This window comes from Festucalex cinctus, chromosome 21 (assembly GCF_051991245.1).
Source record: "Festucalex cinctus isolate MCC-2025b chromosome 21, RoL_Fcin_1.0, whole genome shotgun sequence".
Lineage (NCBI taxonomy): Eukaryota > Metazoa > Chordata > Actinopteri > Syngnathiformes > Syngnathidae > Festucalex > Festucalex cinctus.
The window spans coordinates 11688512-11708523 of record NC_135431.1 but is presented as its reverse complement, the minus strand read 5'-3'; the positions used below and the strand labels follow the sequence as shown (position 1 = coordinate 11708523).

At 43.5% G+C, this 20012-nt stretch overlaps 1 protein-coding gene across 1 annotated transcript in view; it reads left to right on the top strand.

The window, feature by feature from the left end:
• The first annotated feature begins 3578 nt into the window (after positions 1-3578).
• Positions 3579-20012, top strand: part of foxo3b (forkhead box O3b) — a 41304-nt gene continuing 24870 nt past the window's right edge. The window contains exons 1-2 of the mRNA XM_077511493.1: positions 3579-3810; positions 3898-4590. Of these exons, the coding sequence (XP_077367619.1) occupies positions 4039-4590 (552 nt within the window). The 5' untranslated portion in view covers positions 3579-3810; positions 3898-4038. The remainder of the gene's footprint in view (positions 3811-3897; positions 4591-20012) is intronic.

Here is a 20012-nt window from a genome sequence, read left to right as displayed (position 1 = left end):
TTTGGTGGTTTTCTCATTTACATAGAATGTACAAGGATTGTGATTATTGACCTTCTGTTGAGGTAACTTTTGTTGTGAACTGACGCTCTATAAATAAATGACTTACAGTAACTGTTTTTAAATTGATGTTTACTCCACACACATTCCCCAGTCATAATTTACTGAACCAGGAAGGTAAGTAAACATCTCATCCAAAGAAGGAAAAAAATAATAATAATAGAAGCCATCTGTAGCATACAGTAGTTGGCTGCTGCCCTCTAGTGGACAAGTTAGGAAAATTATCCAGTGTTTGCTTTTTCAGCACACAACTGCAATTGCCTTTGATTCACTTAAATTATCCAATGAATCCTTTCCTTTTTAATTTTTTTTAGAAACGCTATATTTTGCAGTTACGTTGCAAAGTAAGACTTTTAGACATCTATTATATCACGCGTTTGTGAACATCCCTTTTTTGTCCTGTAGGTGGCAGCAGAAGGCAACCAATGCTACAAGTGATGCGCTTCTCCCTCATCAAGGATGAGGTCATCTCCATGCACCATTCCAGCCTTCTGCCTTGGCCAATGCACAACAAAGAGAAATCTGCTCACTAAAACAGTATCACACACAAATAGCTATTGAAAAATGCAAATATATATTGTAATATGTGTTTGGGTGACGACAAGTTAGACACAAACAAACATGATTAACCCACTTTCACTTCACTTTAGTGACGGGTCATGTTGTTTTAGATGTAAAGTTGCATCTCTTATGTGCTTACATGCTTGTCTTCAACAATGTGGCCTTAAAGAGGGGTCATGTCGGGTTATATCATCACTTCAGACTGGGTATGATGTGTCCTGATTTTAAATGCACAGGTTAAAAAAATGACAATCAGGACCTAAAACATGTCATGTTGTTTAGTGCCATTCAGGTATTCATTTATAATTTCATTTGAGCACTAATTTAACTCCTGTATGTAAGGGATGGATGAAGCCAGTAGGTTTGAGCACATGGCCTAAAGTTCTCTCCAGGGGTCAAAGTGCTGCATCAGGTGTTCGCTTTGATGTGGAATGAACAAAAAGCATCAGACAATGTGTGGGTCTGCTGTAATCCAGCTCGCTGCCGACCGCCTGTGAGCTTCTATTCAGCATGTGGCAGCCTATAAATACGCTTATAAATAATCCATAACGTCGAGTGATCTTCAAAGGCACCTCGAGCAGCACGGCACAGGAATTGAAGTCCATCGAATGTGTATTTATCCCTTTCAAATGCTAATTTTTCATGTTTATTACATGATGTGAGCATTGGTGGAATGTTTTTTATGGCAAGTTTTTTGGAAATTTGCACGGTGGGCCAACTCAAATTCTGCCCACAAACCAAACTATGCGTGGAATTATTACCTTTTGACAAAGCAGGCTCTATAAATGGATCTCACGCCATGGTGGAGGTGTACCTAATATTTTGTCTAGTCCATCCCAACAAATCAGACACAAAAGTATAGGCACTTTATGGTCGCTCCCTCATGAACGCGCATTCCCGCACAGGTGGACGTGCGCAGTGCATGGCAGGGAGACAAAGAGGACCGCTCGCTTGTTTTGATCACGTCAAGCGCAAGAAGGAAAAGGAGGAAGGGAGGGAGGACTCTCGATCGCAGGCTCCCTCTCAATATTCAAGGAGATGACGTGATCCTTGGGAGGAGGCGGAGTCTCAGCGCTCACCGTCACAATGATTGACAGGTACTTAAAGGTACACTCGGGTTGAAGTACAAGAATTATTTGCACTACACAGAATATAGATTTAATGAAGGGTACTTTAACTTACCACAACTATCAGTAATGAAAACACTAAACTCCTAGAGTATGCGCACACACAAAGAAAATGAATCCATTACAATCATCAGTACGGCACTAATATTGTTATTCTTCACGGAAGATAAAGAATATATGACTGTGAGAACTGTTATATTGTGTTTCCCTATGTGGTACTAAACTTTTGGTTTAGTACGCAATGTAGATGCTAATTAGCCTCAGCCTTCAGCTAGGAGGCTGAAACACTAACCGATGCTCTTGTTTAAAATACAGAGGGTTTTTTTATGCTTAGTTTGACAGTAAATTTTAAGTTAAAAGTGCTAATGAATAGCATCTATCTGTCAGTGTTATGGAATAGATAAAACTCAAAATCGCACTCGGTGAAAAGCGACTAATACTACTGCAGATTGCTGAGTTCTTTACAGTAGTTGAGCACTCTTCCTTTGTCTGCTGTGTTATACTGCCATCCGGTGGTCAAATCTCGCACACCATAATGCAGGGTTATCACCAAATCCGAAAAGGCGAACTGGAAAGCTTCCTTCGCGAGCGTTTCACCGCGTAGTTTTTTGGAACGATGGCCACTCATTCGCGCTTTCTTGCGCACCGGAGCGGAGGAGGCGTGTCCCTTGGTGAACAAGGAAGTGGAGCACTTTAGCTAGTCAACAAAAAGTGAGCACCGCCAACTACTTGCACTTCTTTCCTGGGACAGCCGTGGCACTATTTTCTCCTTTTTTGAGGTACGTGATAGCGCTTTCGCTTTTTTAGTGGCAATCTGGTGGCCGGCCATTGCGCTAAAAATAGCTTTGACATGGATGATAAACATTGCTGCTTCCTCGGTGCAGTTCATTAGCAAGTAAACAGACTTAGCAGCACTTGAATGCTACTTCTTTGCTCACCATTCATTCCCGGCTGGAGTGTTGTTGCGCTCGGGGTGACAAGAGAGAGGACGCTGTGTGTGATGTAGCCGGTACTCGAAGCCGATTGACTGCCGCGAGGCGAAAAGCGAAAAAAGTTCAATTTTTTTTTTTACTTTGGCGAATATGCGATTGTGCGGATTTTCGTCACGAACGTGCGGATTTTCTCTGCTGCGCCCCGTGTCCCAACACGCAAAACGTGTCCTCCGTGCCTCCCCACACACTTTTGTTCCATTGCACGTGAACTCCATTGACTACAATGCAAACGCGCCGAAACGCCTTCCCCGCTTTTGGTGAGAACGGCGCATAAGGCACCGCAAATGAATTAATCGTGATACACAACCTGCATATATCCTCTTTAATCATGTCATTACTATCTATTTTTTTAAATATAAAGTACATTGTTATAGAATGCTATTTTCCTAGTTAAAAATAAAATAGTATTTTTTTTTATGGCGGATTAATAGTAATCCCATTCATTTCAATGGGGAAAGGCGATTTGAGAAACCAGTCGTGTTTATGTTCATGTATGTAATGTTGTGCTCCAAAAGCACCCAAATTCTATTCTAGACAGAAAATCCATAGGGCGATGCGGTATTTTTTTCCCCCACCCAATTTATTTATAAGAACTCAATTTGCTGTGATCAGCTTGATTTAAAGTGCTTAATTATATTCAAAACATAATCACTGCAATTAAAATCTGTCAAGCCCTCTTGTCAATGCCGAAGTAAACACCTGTTCCTGGTAGTTATATTACTTTTAATCCTGATTTGAATGTAAAGTTTGACTCTTATAGTCACTGCCTGGTCTCCGCTGACATGTTGAGACGTGTCCTGCTCCTGTAGTGTCTCTTTAAAAGGCGCAGCCTTGCAGGAACAGGATCCACCAGAGGGGCCGGACCTTGATCGCCTCGCACGCTTGTGGCTGTCTGCGTAATATGCGTGTGCGCGTGTACTTGTGTGCGTGTAAGTGAGAGGTAGAGAGCACATCGAGATACAGTAGAGTAGTAAGCCTGAGTGAGGTGGCAGTCTTGGGAGGAAAGAGAAGGCGATGGCGTGCGCGCGACTTTCCAGGATGTTTTAAAGTCTTGCTTTCTCGAGACACTCGAGGTAAGACTTTCGTGTCCGATTTGGAACTTTGTGCTTATTTGGGGGGTGTGATTCGCGATTGTCGTTCAATTTGTGTCCTCTCCGCAGGCGTTTAAAAGACAAGCAGTTTGAAGCGCGCGCGAGCCTGCAGCGGAATAGCAACAAAGAACGTGAGCGCGCATTGATGGGACGCGACTTTGACAGCTCTCGGTGTCGTCGCTCGTAAAGTTGAAAAGTAAGGAGGACATCATGGCCGAGGCCGCGCTCCCCGACGCCGTGGCCATCGACCCGGACTTCGAGCCCCAGCAGCGGCCGCGCTCCTGCACCTGGCCCCTGCCCCGGCCGGACTCGAGCGCCGCCAAGCCGGACGCACACGACATCATCCCGGAGGAGGAGGACGACGACGAGGAGGAGGGCGCCCACCACCAACACCAGCACGCGGCCATCGTCGGCGGCGTCTCCGGCGCGGCGACGGATGACCAGAGCAGCGGCAGCCCGCTGGCCGACGGCGCGCTCTCCTCGCCCGGCCAGGAGAGCGGAGGCTCGCCGCTCTCGGCGCACTCTCCGCCCGCCGCCTCCGGAGCGCTCGCCTCGGGTGGCCTGGCCGTGCAGCAGACCCCCAGGAAGGCTTCGTCGCGCCGCAACGCCTGGGGGAACCTGTCCTACGCCGACCTCATCACCAAGGCCATCGAGAGCGCGCCGGACAAGAGGCTGACGCTGTCCCAGATCTACGACTGGATGGTCAGGTCCATCCCGTACTTTAAGGACAAAGGAGACAGCAACAGCTCGGCTGGATGGAAGGTAAGAAGAGTCTCTCGTTGCGTGCGCACGCACAACTCTATCAGCCCGCCCCCCCTCCTTCCTCCATCAAAACAAAAACAAAAAAGCATGTGGCTTGTACACAGGCGCGCGAGACTCCTGCACACTTTTACGGGAGTCTATTTGGAAGGTCTGCTTCTCATCGTGACCTTTATTGCCATCTTGATGAACAATTTGCATGAAATGTGTCCTTTTAGTTAACAAAAACACGGCTATTTTTGCAGAATGCTAATGGTCAATTAGGTGGTCAATTAATTTGATAACATGAAACTTGACTGTTTTTAGGTTATCAGTCAAACTGAAACAAAATGAGCTTTTGCGCAAAAAGTACAGTTTAACACGAGTCAGGAGTACCAGGGTACATGGCAGAGGATTTAATTCGATAATAATGTACTGAACTAACTGTATTATGAACAATAGACAAATGTTTGTGTAGTTTAGACTGTGTGTGTGTGTTGCTTATTTGATTAAAAACATACTTTCAAAGGTCAGATTAAGGATACGTTTTCCAACTTTCCTCCCATCCTAGAGCTGTGGTAAATTGCATATTTATATATGTATACAATGTGTATTTATGGCAACCAGTTCAGTGTACCTCGCCCAAATTTCGCTGGGAGAGACTCCCTTAATGAAGACTCACTATAAAAAAAAAAAAATGAATGCACGTGGAAAAAGATGATGCCTAATAACGTGAGGTAACAAGAAACAGAGCTATGAGTATAATGCATCAAGATAGTTACTAATTAAACCCTCAATGTTTTTATGTGGTTTAAAATGTAGGAATATATCATACTGTTCAACACCTCCCACTCAGTCATATGACATGACCAGCCCTGACGCGGCGTAGGTGTGCCTAATGATACGGCCGTTGGTGACGTGAATGCAGAGGTCCTTTGTCTCTTCTGTTGCGAGCCATGTGTATGACAGTAGGCCTCTAAGGCACGGCGAGACAGACAGAGATGTTTGTAACCGGTTTATCTGGAAACACACTAGCCTAGTTTGTGTGCTTCCAAACGGCCATTCAAGCTAATCCATTAATACTGGCAAGGACAGAATGTAAACATGTAGGCCTACAGTAATACAAGCACGTCATGGGAAGACTTTTATATTTCCAACCAGATGCCACGACGACGTATGATTATAGCAACACATGTGTCGCCGTGTTTGCTGTTTGTTATGTAAAGCCCTGGCAGGGACCCGCCAGTGTCTTGGGTCAGGTAAGCAAGGTTGCTGCTGCCACGAGGGGGGGACGATTACATAACGAGTGCGCTGCTGGGACTTTCGGTGAACCTTTGGAGGGGAGAGCTTTGAAAGGCAAGGATCTGGAAGGGGCGGGGTGGGGGACGCCTCCCTGCCCGCCGAGGGAAGATGTGTGGGCTGTGCGAAAGAGGCGCAGCAGTCAAGCGAGGAGCGACTGACAATTCTGACAACAAATGAATAATTGACAGAAGTTTAATTGATTCTGTTTGTACTGTGGTATTCGACTCGTGTGTTGTTAAGAGGCGTGGCCTAGTGAGTTGGTTTGCGAGTGTTCTCAGTTCGTCAGTTTAATAAACGACTCAAAGTGAATGTGGCTCTCCGTGCCCACATGAGAGGGCATTACAAACCCTTGACTGTTCCGATTAAGGCTTCTCAAATATTGCTGTGTGATTTGGCAAAAAGTTTGTTTGTGTGTGCATGTCAAGGCCGGGTCGGGTTTACACCATGCAAGGACTGTTAACTCCTGGAATTTCGGATATGAGGACCAGGCTGTGAGGGTGGTGGGGGGGGGTTAATGTTGCACCTGATCTGACCGTAAATCTGGGCGGTCTTTTTTTAGCCCTCTTACCAGAAACTCTCACCACTACCAAAACATCAAGGAGGAGAACACTCAGAGAACTGGCAGTTTCGCGCGACCAGGGCATCTTTTGTTGAGGAGATTTGCTGAGCAAATCCCAGTAATCCTTCTGGGTTTCTCTCCCAGGTTACGTCACTTCATATCTCTCATTGGTGAAGAATTAACCTCGGCAAAACTAGGTCAAGAGAAGCCGAATTCAGTCAAGGAAATATCTGATCAACTTATGAACTTCACCAATTTATAGGACCTGGTTAGCTCGCCAAGGTTCCTAGAGTCACATATGGGATCTGGTGTTGGCCATCTCTAGAAAATAACAAGCTTACAGTGACCACCATTTCAAACGTGGTCGTCTTTTTTTAGCAAATGCAGATCTTGGCACAGTCTGTGTTTTTCTTCCCGCCCCCCCAAGTGGGTGACAGGCCAAGAGGGGGGCAGGTCCAGAGTTGTGGAGCGCAGAGTAACGTCAGGCATTCGGGGAGGTGGCATTGACCCTCAAAATAGTACTTGTAAACGCGCTTGCAACACTCTGTTTGCGTGTGACTTAAATCAGAAGATTAGGTGCATCTGTGTGTATTTATGTGTGAGCATGTGTGAGAGAAAGTATTCCTGGCTGCCTGTGAACTTTGTGCTCTGCTGTTACTTAACCCCGCTGTAACTGGCCCAACTCTTCCCAGCAGCTACCCAAGACCAAGTTATGTCATAGCTACACTCCGGCACACACACCTTTTCTATCTGCCAATTTCACTTTATGAGGCTCTAACGCACCCACGTTAAGAGGGATGCGTCGCTCGCCACTTCCGCCAATAACAGCTGAGCCTCCTCGGTGTGTTTTTAACCTTTGCATACTTCCCCGCATGGGCAGACATGCTCAGACGTATGCGGCGCGCTTGCCTGCTCATGTTCGGGCTCATCAGCGCTCAAACGGACTCCTGATTTCACACTGAGCCTCAAATTGCAAAGTGGACCGCAACACCGCGAAAATGATCCAATTCCACTCAGACACCAGTTCATCTGTTTTCAAATACAGGGTGCAAAAGTACAAAGTAACCGCAAAAGAAAATACTGCTAGATAACGGCTAAATCTACTTAAGTACAGAAATTAAGTATTCATACTGCTTGGAACAGAATCAGACGGGCTCTGTGCCAAAGTGAAAGAACTCTACGAGAGAAGGCTCAACTCGAAGAAGGGAGGAGGTGGCCGAGTCGGGGGAAATTAATAAGCTTTGCTCCCAAAATGGTGTAATACAAGTGCCCTCTGCCTGTAATTCCCAATGGAGTGGTTTGTGAGAGTGTGTAGGTGTGAGTGGGGGTTATGGGAACCCACCAGCTCCATGCACCCCTCCGAATGGCTGAATAGTTCACCCAGCGCGGTCGGCCTCCAGGCTCTGTTCTGGTTCTATTTCCAATCAATGGGCAGTTCGTTTAACAAGAGGAGCCCACCTTGTGTTTGGATTTGAATGAATCATGCATTCACACTTATAGGTAATGATCTTTAATTTACCGCCATATTTTTGGACTGTGGTAATTACATGACAAGCCAAAGCAGAAATGGACTAGGAGTGGGACAAAATGTCGATATTGCTGCTGTCCTCCATTTGGTCAACAAACCAAAACAATCAATAGAAACACGTTTCATTACGTCATGCAAAACAACACCGGCCAGGCCAGTAGTTGGCAATGTCACTTAGTGAAGAAACACTACACGCATGTGTGTAGTACATGTGGTCCACTGGTGTTGTTTTGGTCAGGATGTACACTCCATCATTAAAAATGGACAATTTTTAGCATTTAGACATAAATGCTAATGGCAGCCGTTTCAAAAACATCCAGTATGAAACAGGGATATACCTGACTTAATCCAGCTCTTAATTCATATTGACATTAACCACCGAATGACTGACTCAACTCAAATGGGTTACTCAATAAATAAAATATCCAATTTGATCAAAATGGCTAATGAAGTGCAATTATATCACCCTTTATCTTGATCATATGTTGACAAAGTCATATTCATTTCTCATTCAAATGTATTGGTGTAGCCTACACAGTGCTTCAAAAAACACATAAAGGTTAACCTTTTTAGTTTAAAATAACTTACTTTAACCTCCAAGATAAAGTGCCAGACCCTGGCCAACAGAGGAACAAAGGATATGTTTACGCTTTGGTCCCATTTTAAATCATCTACATTGCGAGTAGCCTCCTCCTAGCTAGCGCTAAGATGGTCCGGCGTCCAAGTTTGCAAACACTTTTTCGTTTGTTGCTATGACGATGTTAGCCGGTCAACAGCTACAACTGCTTCTGAACGTCCGCTCAAATGAAAGGTAAGTATTTTTTTGAGATGGAACTTAGTGTAAAGAGTTTGACAACTACTTCTCACCTAAAGAGGATAAGCAATAAAGGGAAAATTAATGGACTGTAGTGTTCAATCAAGAACTAGCATCGACAAAGGCCAGTCAACCAGTCCTTTCATTTAAAATTCCCTATGAACTTTCCTTTACGCACAAGATCCCGTCGAGTCTTCTGGCCAAAGTTCAGCCACAGAATGTTGAGAAATGATCATTTTAATTGGAATGAAACAGCCTCGGTGAAAGTAAAAAAAAAAAAAAAAAACTCCGCCGTAGTTGCCGCCCTCGGCCCCCCTGCACGACCAGTTCTCTGTTCAAAGACGGCTCTCAATTATTCAACACGCTCAGGAGGAATTCAGAATGGCGTATTAATTTTTAAGAGCAGTTCTTGGCTAAAGGCACATTTTAGTTTTCGCAGCGTCTGTCTCTCTTTCCCGCCCTCCAACCTCCGTCCCTCATTAGTTTCCTGCTAGCGTCCTCGTTTGTCTGGATATAAAATGCGTTGTAGGCAAAATAAACAAGCCGCTAAGCTTGCTGCCGCTCTTCAAACCAGTTTAGAGTTCTAATGAAAGGAGACCGAGATTTGCCTATTCTCACCCCTTACACTTTGTCTACTACTTAGATTTTTTTTTCCATCCATCCATTTTCTATAGCACCTGTCCCTATTAGGGTCAGCTGGGATGAGTGAGAGAGAGGTACACACTGGGAAGTTTTTTTCTGTTTTTGTTGGCCTGTATTTGGTGATTAAGACTTGCACACGATCAACACAATGTCTGCTCAATGCCGCCACTTGATAAGATCAAAAACGTGTATATCACACACGAATGATATGTGAAAGATGGTGGTTGGGTTGGGACAGTACATGCAGGATTTATTTCACACAGACAAATTCGTGAACTCTCTCCCATGTTTGTCCTGTTTGCAGAGCTAACAAATTGAACGGTTGAGCCCGTCCCACCCCTCCTAATTGCATTCACTGCTCGTTTTGTGCAAATTAAAACCAAAGCATCTTGCGGTATATATTTCGAGCCTGTTGAGTCTGTGAGTTTCTAAGGGAACTTGCTGCCTCTCCCGCTCCAAACGGGCAGCTCAGCAGTTTGGTCGTCGGCAGATTACGCTGATCTCTTTTCCACTGTTGATGCGTGAACGTAATGTTTCGGTCTGGTAATTGAAGCAAAGTGCAGAGCTGAAGTTGCAAGAAAAAGTCCAACGCAGACAAGCGACTTGTTACAAAACACTTCTCAACTTGTATTGACTCTTGTCCAGTTGTACTGCAAGATTCTATTTGTAGTAAACTTGATCAGCCCGGGTTCCATGTGTGCCGAACCAATGCCATATGAGTGATGTAAACTACCACTGCTGGAGTGCTGGGTAGCAGAGTAAGCTCACATTACAGCGGGATATCGGTTTTATGATGGTCGTGACATTCAAGTTTTCGAAGTTACGGACATTGCAGTGAAAATATTAGCTGGATATTTACTGGTTGCACATGTGTGAGTAGAGGGAAAAACAAATAGGTGCAGTCTAGAGTCCTGACAATTATAACGTATTTAAATAGAACATGAATAATTTAACATTGTGCTTTATTACTTAATACTGCAATTCAGTTCATTGTGCTGCTCCTTGTGGTGTTCCGATGTTGGCCACCAAGGGGCAGTATAATACAGTCATGCAGAAACAAATGAAGAAGAATGAAGAATGGTACTTTTTGCTATATTAGAGGACTGTAAGATGTTGTAATATTATCTGTTGCTTGAAGAATTTTAAAACCATGACTATCGCATTTGCACATTCGCACTGTTAATGGAATTTCCCATTATGAATTAGCGTTAAACTAACGTCTTTCTTACATTTGGTTATTTTAAATACATTACATGTAATTGTCGTCATTTATATTAAATTTGACAGCAAACTTAAACTGGGAGTGGCACACAATCCACAGTCTCTTGCTGCCCAACAATGTAGCATTGCCCCCAATAATTGCATTTAATGTTCGTAAAAGGAAGTTGTTTGCATGCCTCTTTATAAGAGCTCTGCAAATGCCTCCATGTTTACATAACTGTACTTTTCATAAGTTTTCCTCTCAAAAGAACCGAGATATCCAATGTGATAACCATTGCAAATTTGCACTGTGGCCACCTATCTCATATCTGTTTACATTTCTTGAACCTAGAGCCATCAGAGCTTTGCCTGTTTTCTTGTCCTATTCAAGACCTCCTACGTTACTACGGAACGGAATTGGCGGGTTTTGACTGTAACTGAAGTTTTTTTTTCTTCTTACTCCCCTTGAGAGAATGGATGAAAAATGACTACCAAATACCAGCCCGACTGGAAATTCACGTTATGCTGTCTGCGTGTTGTACAAAACAAATAAAACGTAGAAAAGCAGCAATTACACACATGACACATACGCAATTCTGTCTACAAAACCACCCCTTCAAATATTCACATGCAAGCCTTAACTTTAAATTTCATATTGGTCAGAAACACTTCTACCAATTTTATACTTAAAAAGGACAATGCAGCAAGTTGATGGTATACATGGATGTATTTTTGTGTCCAGGCCCGTATGTGAGCATGCATGAACAGAGGATATTGTGCTGGCTCAGGAAAAGGGTTGGGTTTTACTCATCTCCATACCATCTGATTGCTTGTCAAGCAAGTTGGGAGGTCGCTTGGGGTTTGCGAGAGCTGATAAGAGTGGTGCATAATGGACGAAGCACCCCCAGCCGTTTTTACGCGGCCTTGAAGGCAAACTGACGTTTTTTTTTTTTTTGTTGTTGTTGTTTTTTTAATTTTAAACTAAACTTATGCATAAACACCAATACAATCACAATACTAAGTATACCTTAATTAGAAAATTTCCTTGTAAACAGGATTATCAGAACAACAAACGGATTTTGCCATGATTTTAGGTATTCAAACTTGGTTGTATTTGAGTTTTTGCATTGTACCTGCGAACCAGGAAAAAGCCAGTTTCAATAGGCAATGTAAAAATGTCTCTACACTGCAGCAGAAACTAGGCACAAACTGCCAGTTTGGCTTTAAAACTTTAATTTGTTTTTCTTCCGAGCCCGTCTCTTTCAATTACTCAGCCAACGTGGCATCTCTGAGTCGGCAAAGACGGGGGCTGAGCTGCTCGTCCTGATTAACAATTAATCGACTACGATCAAGCTTTCTGTGTCAGGAAAATGGGGGGAATGAAGTGGGGGGTGGAGAGGCGCCTTCAATCTAGTTGCCCATTCCTTCTCAGTTATGCTTCTGGTGCAGATTGATGGCAGTGAATTAAAGCAGGATTAACTGTTTTGGTGGCCTGGTAAATTGAGCTAATCCAGCTACATACTCCCCCACTCTGCATATTTTAGCTACATGGTCCAAATATTAGCATCTAATTGAGGAGCAGCGTTTATTTTTTCCAAGTAGTGAACAAGGCAGCCACTATTTGAAGTAATATTATAAACAATTTTCTAAAATAAGTTTTTACAGTATACTTGTTTTCTGTAATGCCTTTGCACATGGGAAAGGAGAGCCATAGTCGATGTAGTCCAACTTCTTGGAACTACGAACAGCAGAAGAGAAAATGGATGGATGAGTTGCTGTTATTTTAGGAAGTGCAGTTTCTGACTGTAGAGTTCTAACTCCAGTCTTAAGGCGATCCCACTGCGTTTGCCAACCACCTGTCCACTCCTCTATGCAGGCACACAGAAATCCCACAGGTCAACATATCCGCACAATGCGTGCTAGTTTGTAGTGTGAACTACAACTGCTCTTGTTGAATACACACTGGCCTCAAATGTTGCGCATCCTCCACGCGTCATTAAAATAGGGGAATGATGTTTTTGGTTCCTTTTGGATCTTGGGTAATTAGTTCCCACAATGGTAGAATGTGGACTTTGTTGCTAGTCTAACACACTTGCTAGCCTCCAACAAGCACTAATCCCACTCCTTATGAAGTCACAACTATGTTCAGTAACTTAATAATATGAAGTCCAAAGGCTACTACTTCATGCTTTCACTCGCCGACTATATACCTTCTTCGCTTCCTCAGTTAATGGCTTTGAAAGCCAGTTCAGGTTCTTGATCATTCTGACCATGTTACCTCAAACACAACCCTACTGTTTCATGTATGTCCATGCTCACCCGACGTATTCATCCGCCAGTTTTTCATTGAAGTGGAATCACATTTTTTTTCTCTCCCAGTTCTTTTGGAGATATACCAGTTTCATCTGGTTGAATTAGGCCACACAAGACAGAGTTGGATGACCAAAGTGATTACATGATCAGAGTTGTTGACCAAATCAAATCCACATTTACTACTAAAAGCACATGGCAAATACAACAGGGTTGGCCCAAGTGTTGCACTTTTCAAAAAAAAACCCCACCCATAACACATATTTTGCCAAAAAACGGCCAATACGATGCTGGGGTATCAATATATGTAAAGTGAACAATGCCCTATATTGTAATATTTACACCAATAGCAAATATAAGAAAATATATTGTAACAAATTTGGAGCGGTAGGAGATGAGCCTCCATTTCATTTCCCCATTTTAATGGTTATCGTTTTTGAGGACTAGGTAAACCTTTATTTACACACCTGGCTTTTTATGGAAGACAGTGTGTGTGTGCATGTTTGTGTGTTTGTCATCGGTGTTGCAGTAGTTGATAAGGAAGATACAATATACAAGGCAGTCGATTTGGGTCAATCTAATAAGTATGTCCTTGCATGTTTGCTGACATCGCAATAAATGACGTGACCTTTAGCTAACGATCCGACCACTTTGTTTGATTGCTAAAAGCCGTCAGAGCCCACTGAATCTTCTCGCAAACCAATTTGACTCTTTGAGAGTGTGGCGCGGGTGAAATCTGATTCCAGGGCGGCGTCTTAAACTGACGAAAGGGAAAGGTCACGCTTTGACTGGTGTCCCGGTGACCCAGAGAGAAACGCCGAAAATCAGTCGCCCGTAAACCTTCTCAGTCGCCTCTGGTTGAATTCAACAGGAGAGTGTTGCATTTGCTGCGAAGGCTTAAAACATAGACGCTACACCGTGGACCATAAACGAGGTTACAGGTCAGCTCCTCAGACCGGACGGACGTATTTGAGTGCTGTTTGTGGGAAGAGCTTTAGGTGTCGATCATTTCTCTGGTGGGTCTTAAGAGCCTACTTAAGTATTTTGTGAAATCTGATACAAACTCATGAATAACAAAAGAGTGGATTGTCTGACAGGTAATCAAAGAACTGGAGTATGCCAAGCAGTGGCGGGCTGGCCATGCATTTGGCAATTCTTCATTGGGGACTTTACCAACCTAATCCACCTCTTAATCCTACCACTATCACATGGCGATTATAGAAACCGTCTATACTATTCTACAAAAGACTATGCTACAAAAAAAAAGATATTGCTTGGCGTTATGAACAAGGACAAAAAGCGCTCATCTGCGAGGTGAGATAGTATTTATTTTATCAATCGTGACGGTTGCAAATGTTAAATTCAATACAGCATTATAGTAATATATTAACTAGGGTTGTAACAAACGTATCGAATCGTCTTTTATTGAAGAGATATATCTTAGAAAGAAATGTATGCAGTAATATACATACTCCAGTTTGACGTAGACTACTTGGCATAGATTGAATGTATTCTTTAGTCTGTGTTTCAGAGGACTGGGTCGTTTAAAGCCTGGTTTGAAAAAAAAAGTGCAGGGCATTTTAAGGTAACGTGTACATGAATGACTCTTAAGCATAATTAATGGAGCCACGTGGTCAGACTGCTGGATATGCATTCTGTGGGCGCTCACTAAGAAGCTTTGTGAGTACTTGGAGAGCACTCTGCATTAGTGAATCCGTGGTTCTCTTCCCTTTTGCTTATCTTTCTGTCCTGCCTCCTCCTCCCATCCCTCAAATGGTCTTTCCTAGCCTAGTGTGGCTAGCCGGGGCAGGGAGAATGGCCAGTGGTGTGTTACTATGTGTTGCTTATGAGAGCATGAAATCCCTCCAAAGCCTCCAGGCACATTCAGCCATACACACAGCTCTATTTTACACCCAGAATGGAGGGTATATTAATGGTGTGTGTGTTTGAGGGCATTGTAGGTGCATGCATGTGTGATTTCTCTCTGCGTGCAGCTCATCCCTGCGTTCCCACGGCGGCGCCCCTTCACTATCTGCCCATCAATCATAAAGAAAAACTGGTACTCGCAAACATTGACCCCGAGAGATCAGCAGCATCTCAAAATGCTTTTTGATTGGGGAAAATCGGTGGGCTATAGTAGAATTGGGAATTATACATCGGAGGGGGGTTGGGGCGGTGGGCAGTCAGCTAGTCAGCCAATGTGCATCCATAGAGGAATAGTCTCAAACACACATCTCTTATGTCAGTGGCTCAAGGCTTTTGTGTGTGAAGGGGCCCTTCTACAGTGGAGGCTTTGTGCCTGCTATGAATACGTAGGCGAATTTGTGTGTGTGTAGTAGTGAGTCCGGAGGGCGGGGAGGCGCAGGGCTAATGCAGGGGAAAGCCCTTGGCCTCAGCTGTTATACATTTTCTGACTTTAACCCCCCTTCTCTTTCTCTTCTACGACTTTCTCTGCTGGTCACTTGAATACAAAAAGGCAAATGAGCCTCTTGTATTCAGTATATTTCTATGCTAGCTTGTATGCTAGCTTCTTTTTGAAGTGCCCATTTTTATTTTGGTTGTTGTTTATACAGTATAATGTACAGAGAAGTGTGTACTGCACTACTGGTATTCTGTATTTACTGGTATTCCATATATTTCTATGCTACCTTGTATGCTAGCTTCTTTTTTTAAGCGACCATTTTTTGTTATACATTTTCTGACTTTAACCCCACCCTTCTACTCCTCTCCTACATCCAAATTTCTCTGCTCGTCACTTGGATACAAAAAAAGCAAATGAGCCTTTTGTAGTTGTCTCTTTCTGTGCTAGCTTAAATACGTTTTTCACCTATTGTAGGTTGTCTGGAATGTATCCACTTGATAAATGGGGGTTTACTGTATTGTTAGAGGAGGTTGTACAGTGTTCATGTGATCTGGCCATGGGGTCAAGTATTGCACATATTCCCACCCTGCTGTGTTGCTACTTAAAATTTACCAGACTACAGATTACAGATTAAAGGGAGTTATGCCTTAGATCTCGGGATTCATTGCGTCTCAGCATGAAAGGTGAATTTTAGCAGACGTAGCTCGTACTAAAAACTGCAATCCTTCTCGGAAACTTGTGATTTAAGTTCTGAGCAAAGGTCATCTCAGAACTTTGCTCATTAGCGTTAAAGTTGATAAGTGTCAAGTTCTGACATGTTCTTTGTTGACTTGGGGGAGAAAAAGGCATTCTTGGAAGAAACAATAAGTTCAAGTAAAAGTTGATAAGAAGGACATGGAACAAAGTGGTTGCATTCAAAAAACAGGTTCTGCTGATGAGTGCTGACTGCACAATATTTGAAGAAAAATGTAATGCAATAATGTTGCGGGTTTTTTGTTTTTTCTTTTGACATTTCCAGCATTCTAACACACTGATTGATTGGATTGACTATAGTTTATGATCACAGAAGATGTACGGTCACACCATTAGTTGGCTTGTCCAAATTAGTTGATAACAAAAACAAAGCATGCATTGTGAATATATTTCATAATTCCAACACAAATGTAAATGCAGCACTCAACATAGAATGGCGGGTGTAACCTCTTATAGTGACGCATAGCACATTGATTGATGCTACTTGTTTTTTGGTTTTTTTTGTTTTTTTAAAAGACAGTTATACGGTTCAATATTGTGCAGGAATCCATTTTCATACGAGCACTTTAGTCAATGTGTGTTCATTATTCATGGAGCTCCATCACCTCCCATAGCCGAAGTGGCTCGCTCGAAAATGTACGTGTGTGCGTGCGCGTGTATGAGTGAGACACAGATGTGTGAGCCAGACCTTTGTGGGCCGCCGGATCCCCTGAGGACGATCTGGTCCTCGGTTATCGCTTTGCAATGACATCACTGTGCGGTTGAAAGGCTTTTAGTCTGATTAATGTACAGTGTATTTGCATTCGTGTAAGCATGTGAGCATGTATTTTGTGCATGTGTGAACTATATCCACCTAATCCTGGATTATGCATTAACATTCATTCAGAATTAACATTCAGTATAGGCCACATATTATATGTATATGAGAAAAGTGAAATTTAAAAAAAGTGTATAATGTTAAGCATGCATTGAATATGAACAAATACTCCTCTACATCAACATTTGTAAATACATATATGTTATGCATCCTTATGAATACACTTATTGTGAGTAACAAAAGTCAAATGGGAGGATTTCAGACGAAAAGGCATAATGATGACTTCTTAGTATTTTGGGAGGATCTCTGTTTATTTGGAATTTGGATTTTGAGAATATTTTGTAACTTTGCAGGGGTTTACATAATAGTCTCGAGCAATAAAATAATGAATGAATATATTATACTATTTATAATCCCTGAAGGGGAATTAAGCATAGTGCCTCGTTGATGAAATATATATAGTCCACTTATGATCATTAGTGTAGTTATCAAGTTAATATTTTGTATCTTTTCCTCTAACATGCGTTTGTTTGATGAAAATCCTGTTTTCCCCCTTTTTGCGCCACATGATCACTTTTAGTATTTCGCCTTCCTCCCCGTAATCCATCATTTCCCCGAGCCTCCGCGCAGTTGCAGGCTCTGCGTAAGCCTCCATCTCTGTAAATATGGGTTAGTGTGCCTCATGCTGCCTGTTTGCACCACCCCCACTCTCCTTCCCCGTTCTCCTTCAATGCTGCTTTTCTTGGCATTTTTATTGTTTTGCACTTCCTCTCCTTTTTTTTTTTTTTCCTTTTGCCACCGCAGCAAAAACGATGCAGAGCAGGGTAAATTAAAGGCCGAGTGGGATGAAATGCCATGTATGTGTAAACACATTTGTTTTGGACGCAAGAGTACATTTAGTTGTTATGTAAGGGCTGACTCGGCGTGCCAAGAATGAGTTGGCTGCAGATTGAACTTTCCATATCGCCTGGTGCCAACGCTGTGTGTAAGTGCATGTGTGCTTTTAGTGAGTGCAACTGAAAGTTTATCATTCGATTGTGTCAAAAGTGATTCTCAGATGCAGTAATCCCCAGCATAGGCTATCTGTGACAGACACAAATTCCAAAGAGTCCATGTTCCCAACTTTGTGGGACAAATTTGGAGATGGTCCCTTATTCTTCCAACACGACTGTGCGCCAGTGCTCAAAGCAAGGTCTGCACAGTCCTGACTCCTGACCTCACATAGAACACCCTTGGGATGAATTAGAGCGGAGACAGACAGCCAGGCCTTCACATCCAACATCAGTGTGGAACAAATGTGCTTCTGGAAGTATGGTCCAAAATTCCCGTACTCAAACTCCTCAGCCTGTTGAGTTGAACATGTTACAGCTGCAAAGGCTGGACTGATGTCATATTGAACCCTATGGATTAGCATTGACATGTCACTTAAATTCATATGTGAGTCGAGGCAGGCAAGTGAATAGATAACAAGATAGAGAGCTATCTAGCTAGCAAGACAGATGCATAGGATTGAAGATAGCTAGCAAGGTAGACAGCTAGCTAGCAAGATAGCTAGCTCGTAAGGTAGACAGCTAGCTAGCAAGATAGACAGCGAGCTAGAAAGATAGGTAACTAGCAAGATAGAGAGCTAGCTAGCAAGATAAACAGCTGGCTAGCAAGACAGATGCATAGGATTAGCTAGAAAATAGCTAGCAACATAGATAGATAGATAGTTAGATAGATAGATAGATAGATGTTGGGACAAACAACAGTCCTTCCCCAAATAAATGCCTGGTCAGTCTGCACTTGAGTAAATAAACAGGTCACTGTATGATGTACAGTATGTATGCAGTTAGTAAAGCCTGCTTGGCCCAAGCCTAAGAAAAGAGCAATGTCAAATATGGGCCGCCAATCCTGTCTCTAGGATGAGGGTTTATCTGTCAACACTTGTTACACCATAAGATGAGGAGGCCGGAGGAACAAGCGTCTATATTTGTCTGTCTGAGCCTCGCTTGGCTGCCTTCTCGCCGTCTCGTTCTTATTCGCTGCAACTCGCCTCAGCCAGTCCTCTTCTTCTTCTCACCGGCCCCCCGTATAATTACCCAAAACTGTACGGAGACAGCGCCGCGGCTCCGCAGCCAGCCGCCGCCGCCATTGGCTGCTCGGCGCTGCGACTTGGCTCGCGATTGGCCGTGGGCCTCGGTGCGGGATTCAATCAGCTGGGTGGAAGTGTATGTAGGTCAGTGTGTAGCGATGCCCCCACCCCCTTGCCTTCCCCTCCCCTCCTCCAGCATCTCAACGCTCTTGTGTTAATTGGCCGCCTTCCAAGTTTGAAACCCGAGAGAGACTCGAGGCGAGAACGGGGGAGACGGGGGATGAGGCGGGGAGGTTAAAAGAGGAAGGGAAGTTGACGAGGGGACGCGGGATGGGGGAGGATTTGACATGGGGAGGCCTGTTGCACTCAGCAGTGCAATAGTACAGTATGTTCGGGGCCTTTACACAAGAATACAGATTGATGTATTTTTCATGAAAAGTGACTAAACATTTGCATGTGTCCTCAATAGGGTCGGTTGGAGATATGTAAATACTGAAAATGGAAGTTTTTGAATAACCATAAAGACTTGTTGAGTCAAATTAAAAGCATACCAGCATTGACAATATTCACTTTCACACCTGTTTGCATGTGACATCGCCAACTACTGGCCTGGCATGCTTATTACATTTGCATATGACTGAATTTTCAAGGCGAGAGTGATTCTTGCCATAAATGACAGCAGCAGCAGCTTGGTGGTTTATCTAATCTGCCGGATTGTGACTTTGCATGCACACGCACACACACAGGCCATTGTGCCACGCCGAAACGCTGTCACACCGACTTGCCCGTGTCCTCTTGTGGCGTTTTATCGAGGCGAAGGCTGCTTGGCGCTGAATAATTCACTCTAACCTAAATTCTTCCACTGCATTTTACACACACACACACACAAACATGAATCCTGAATCTCCCCACGCTTTAAGTGGTGGTCCCTAGGCGACGCCCGTAGTCGAGCGACCCAGACAATCGTCAGACAGAGCAAGTAAATACACTTTACTTTGGCGGGCCATCTGCAGTCGTGTCTGTGTGCATCCTTCACATTAAAAGTACGCCCCCAGCAGTTTGTGTTCTCAGCAACCCTTCCTGGC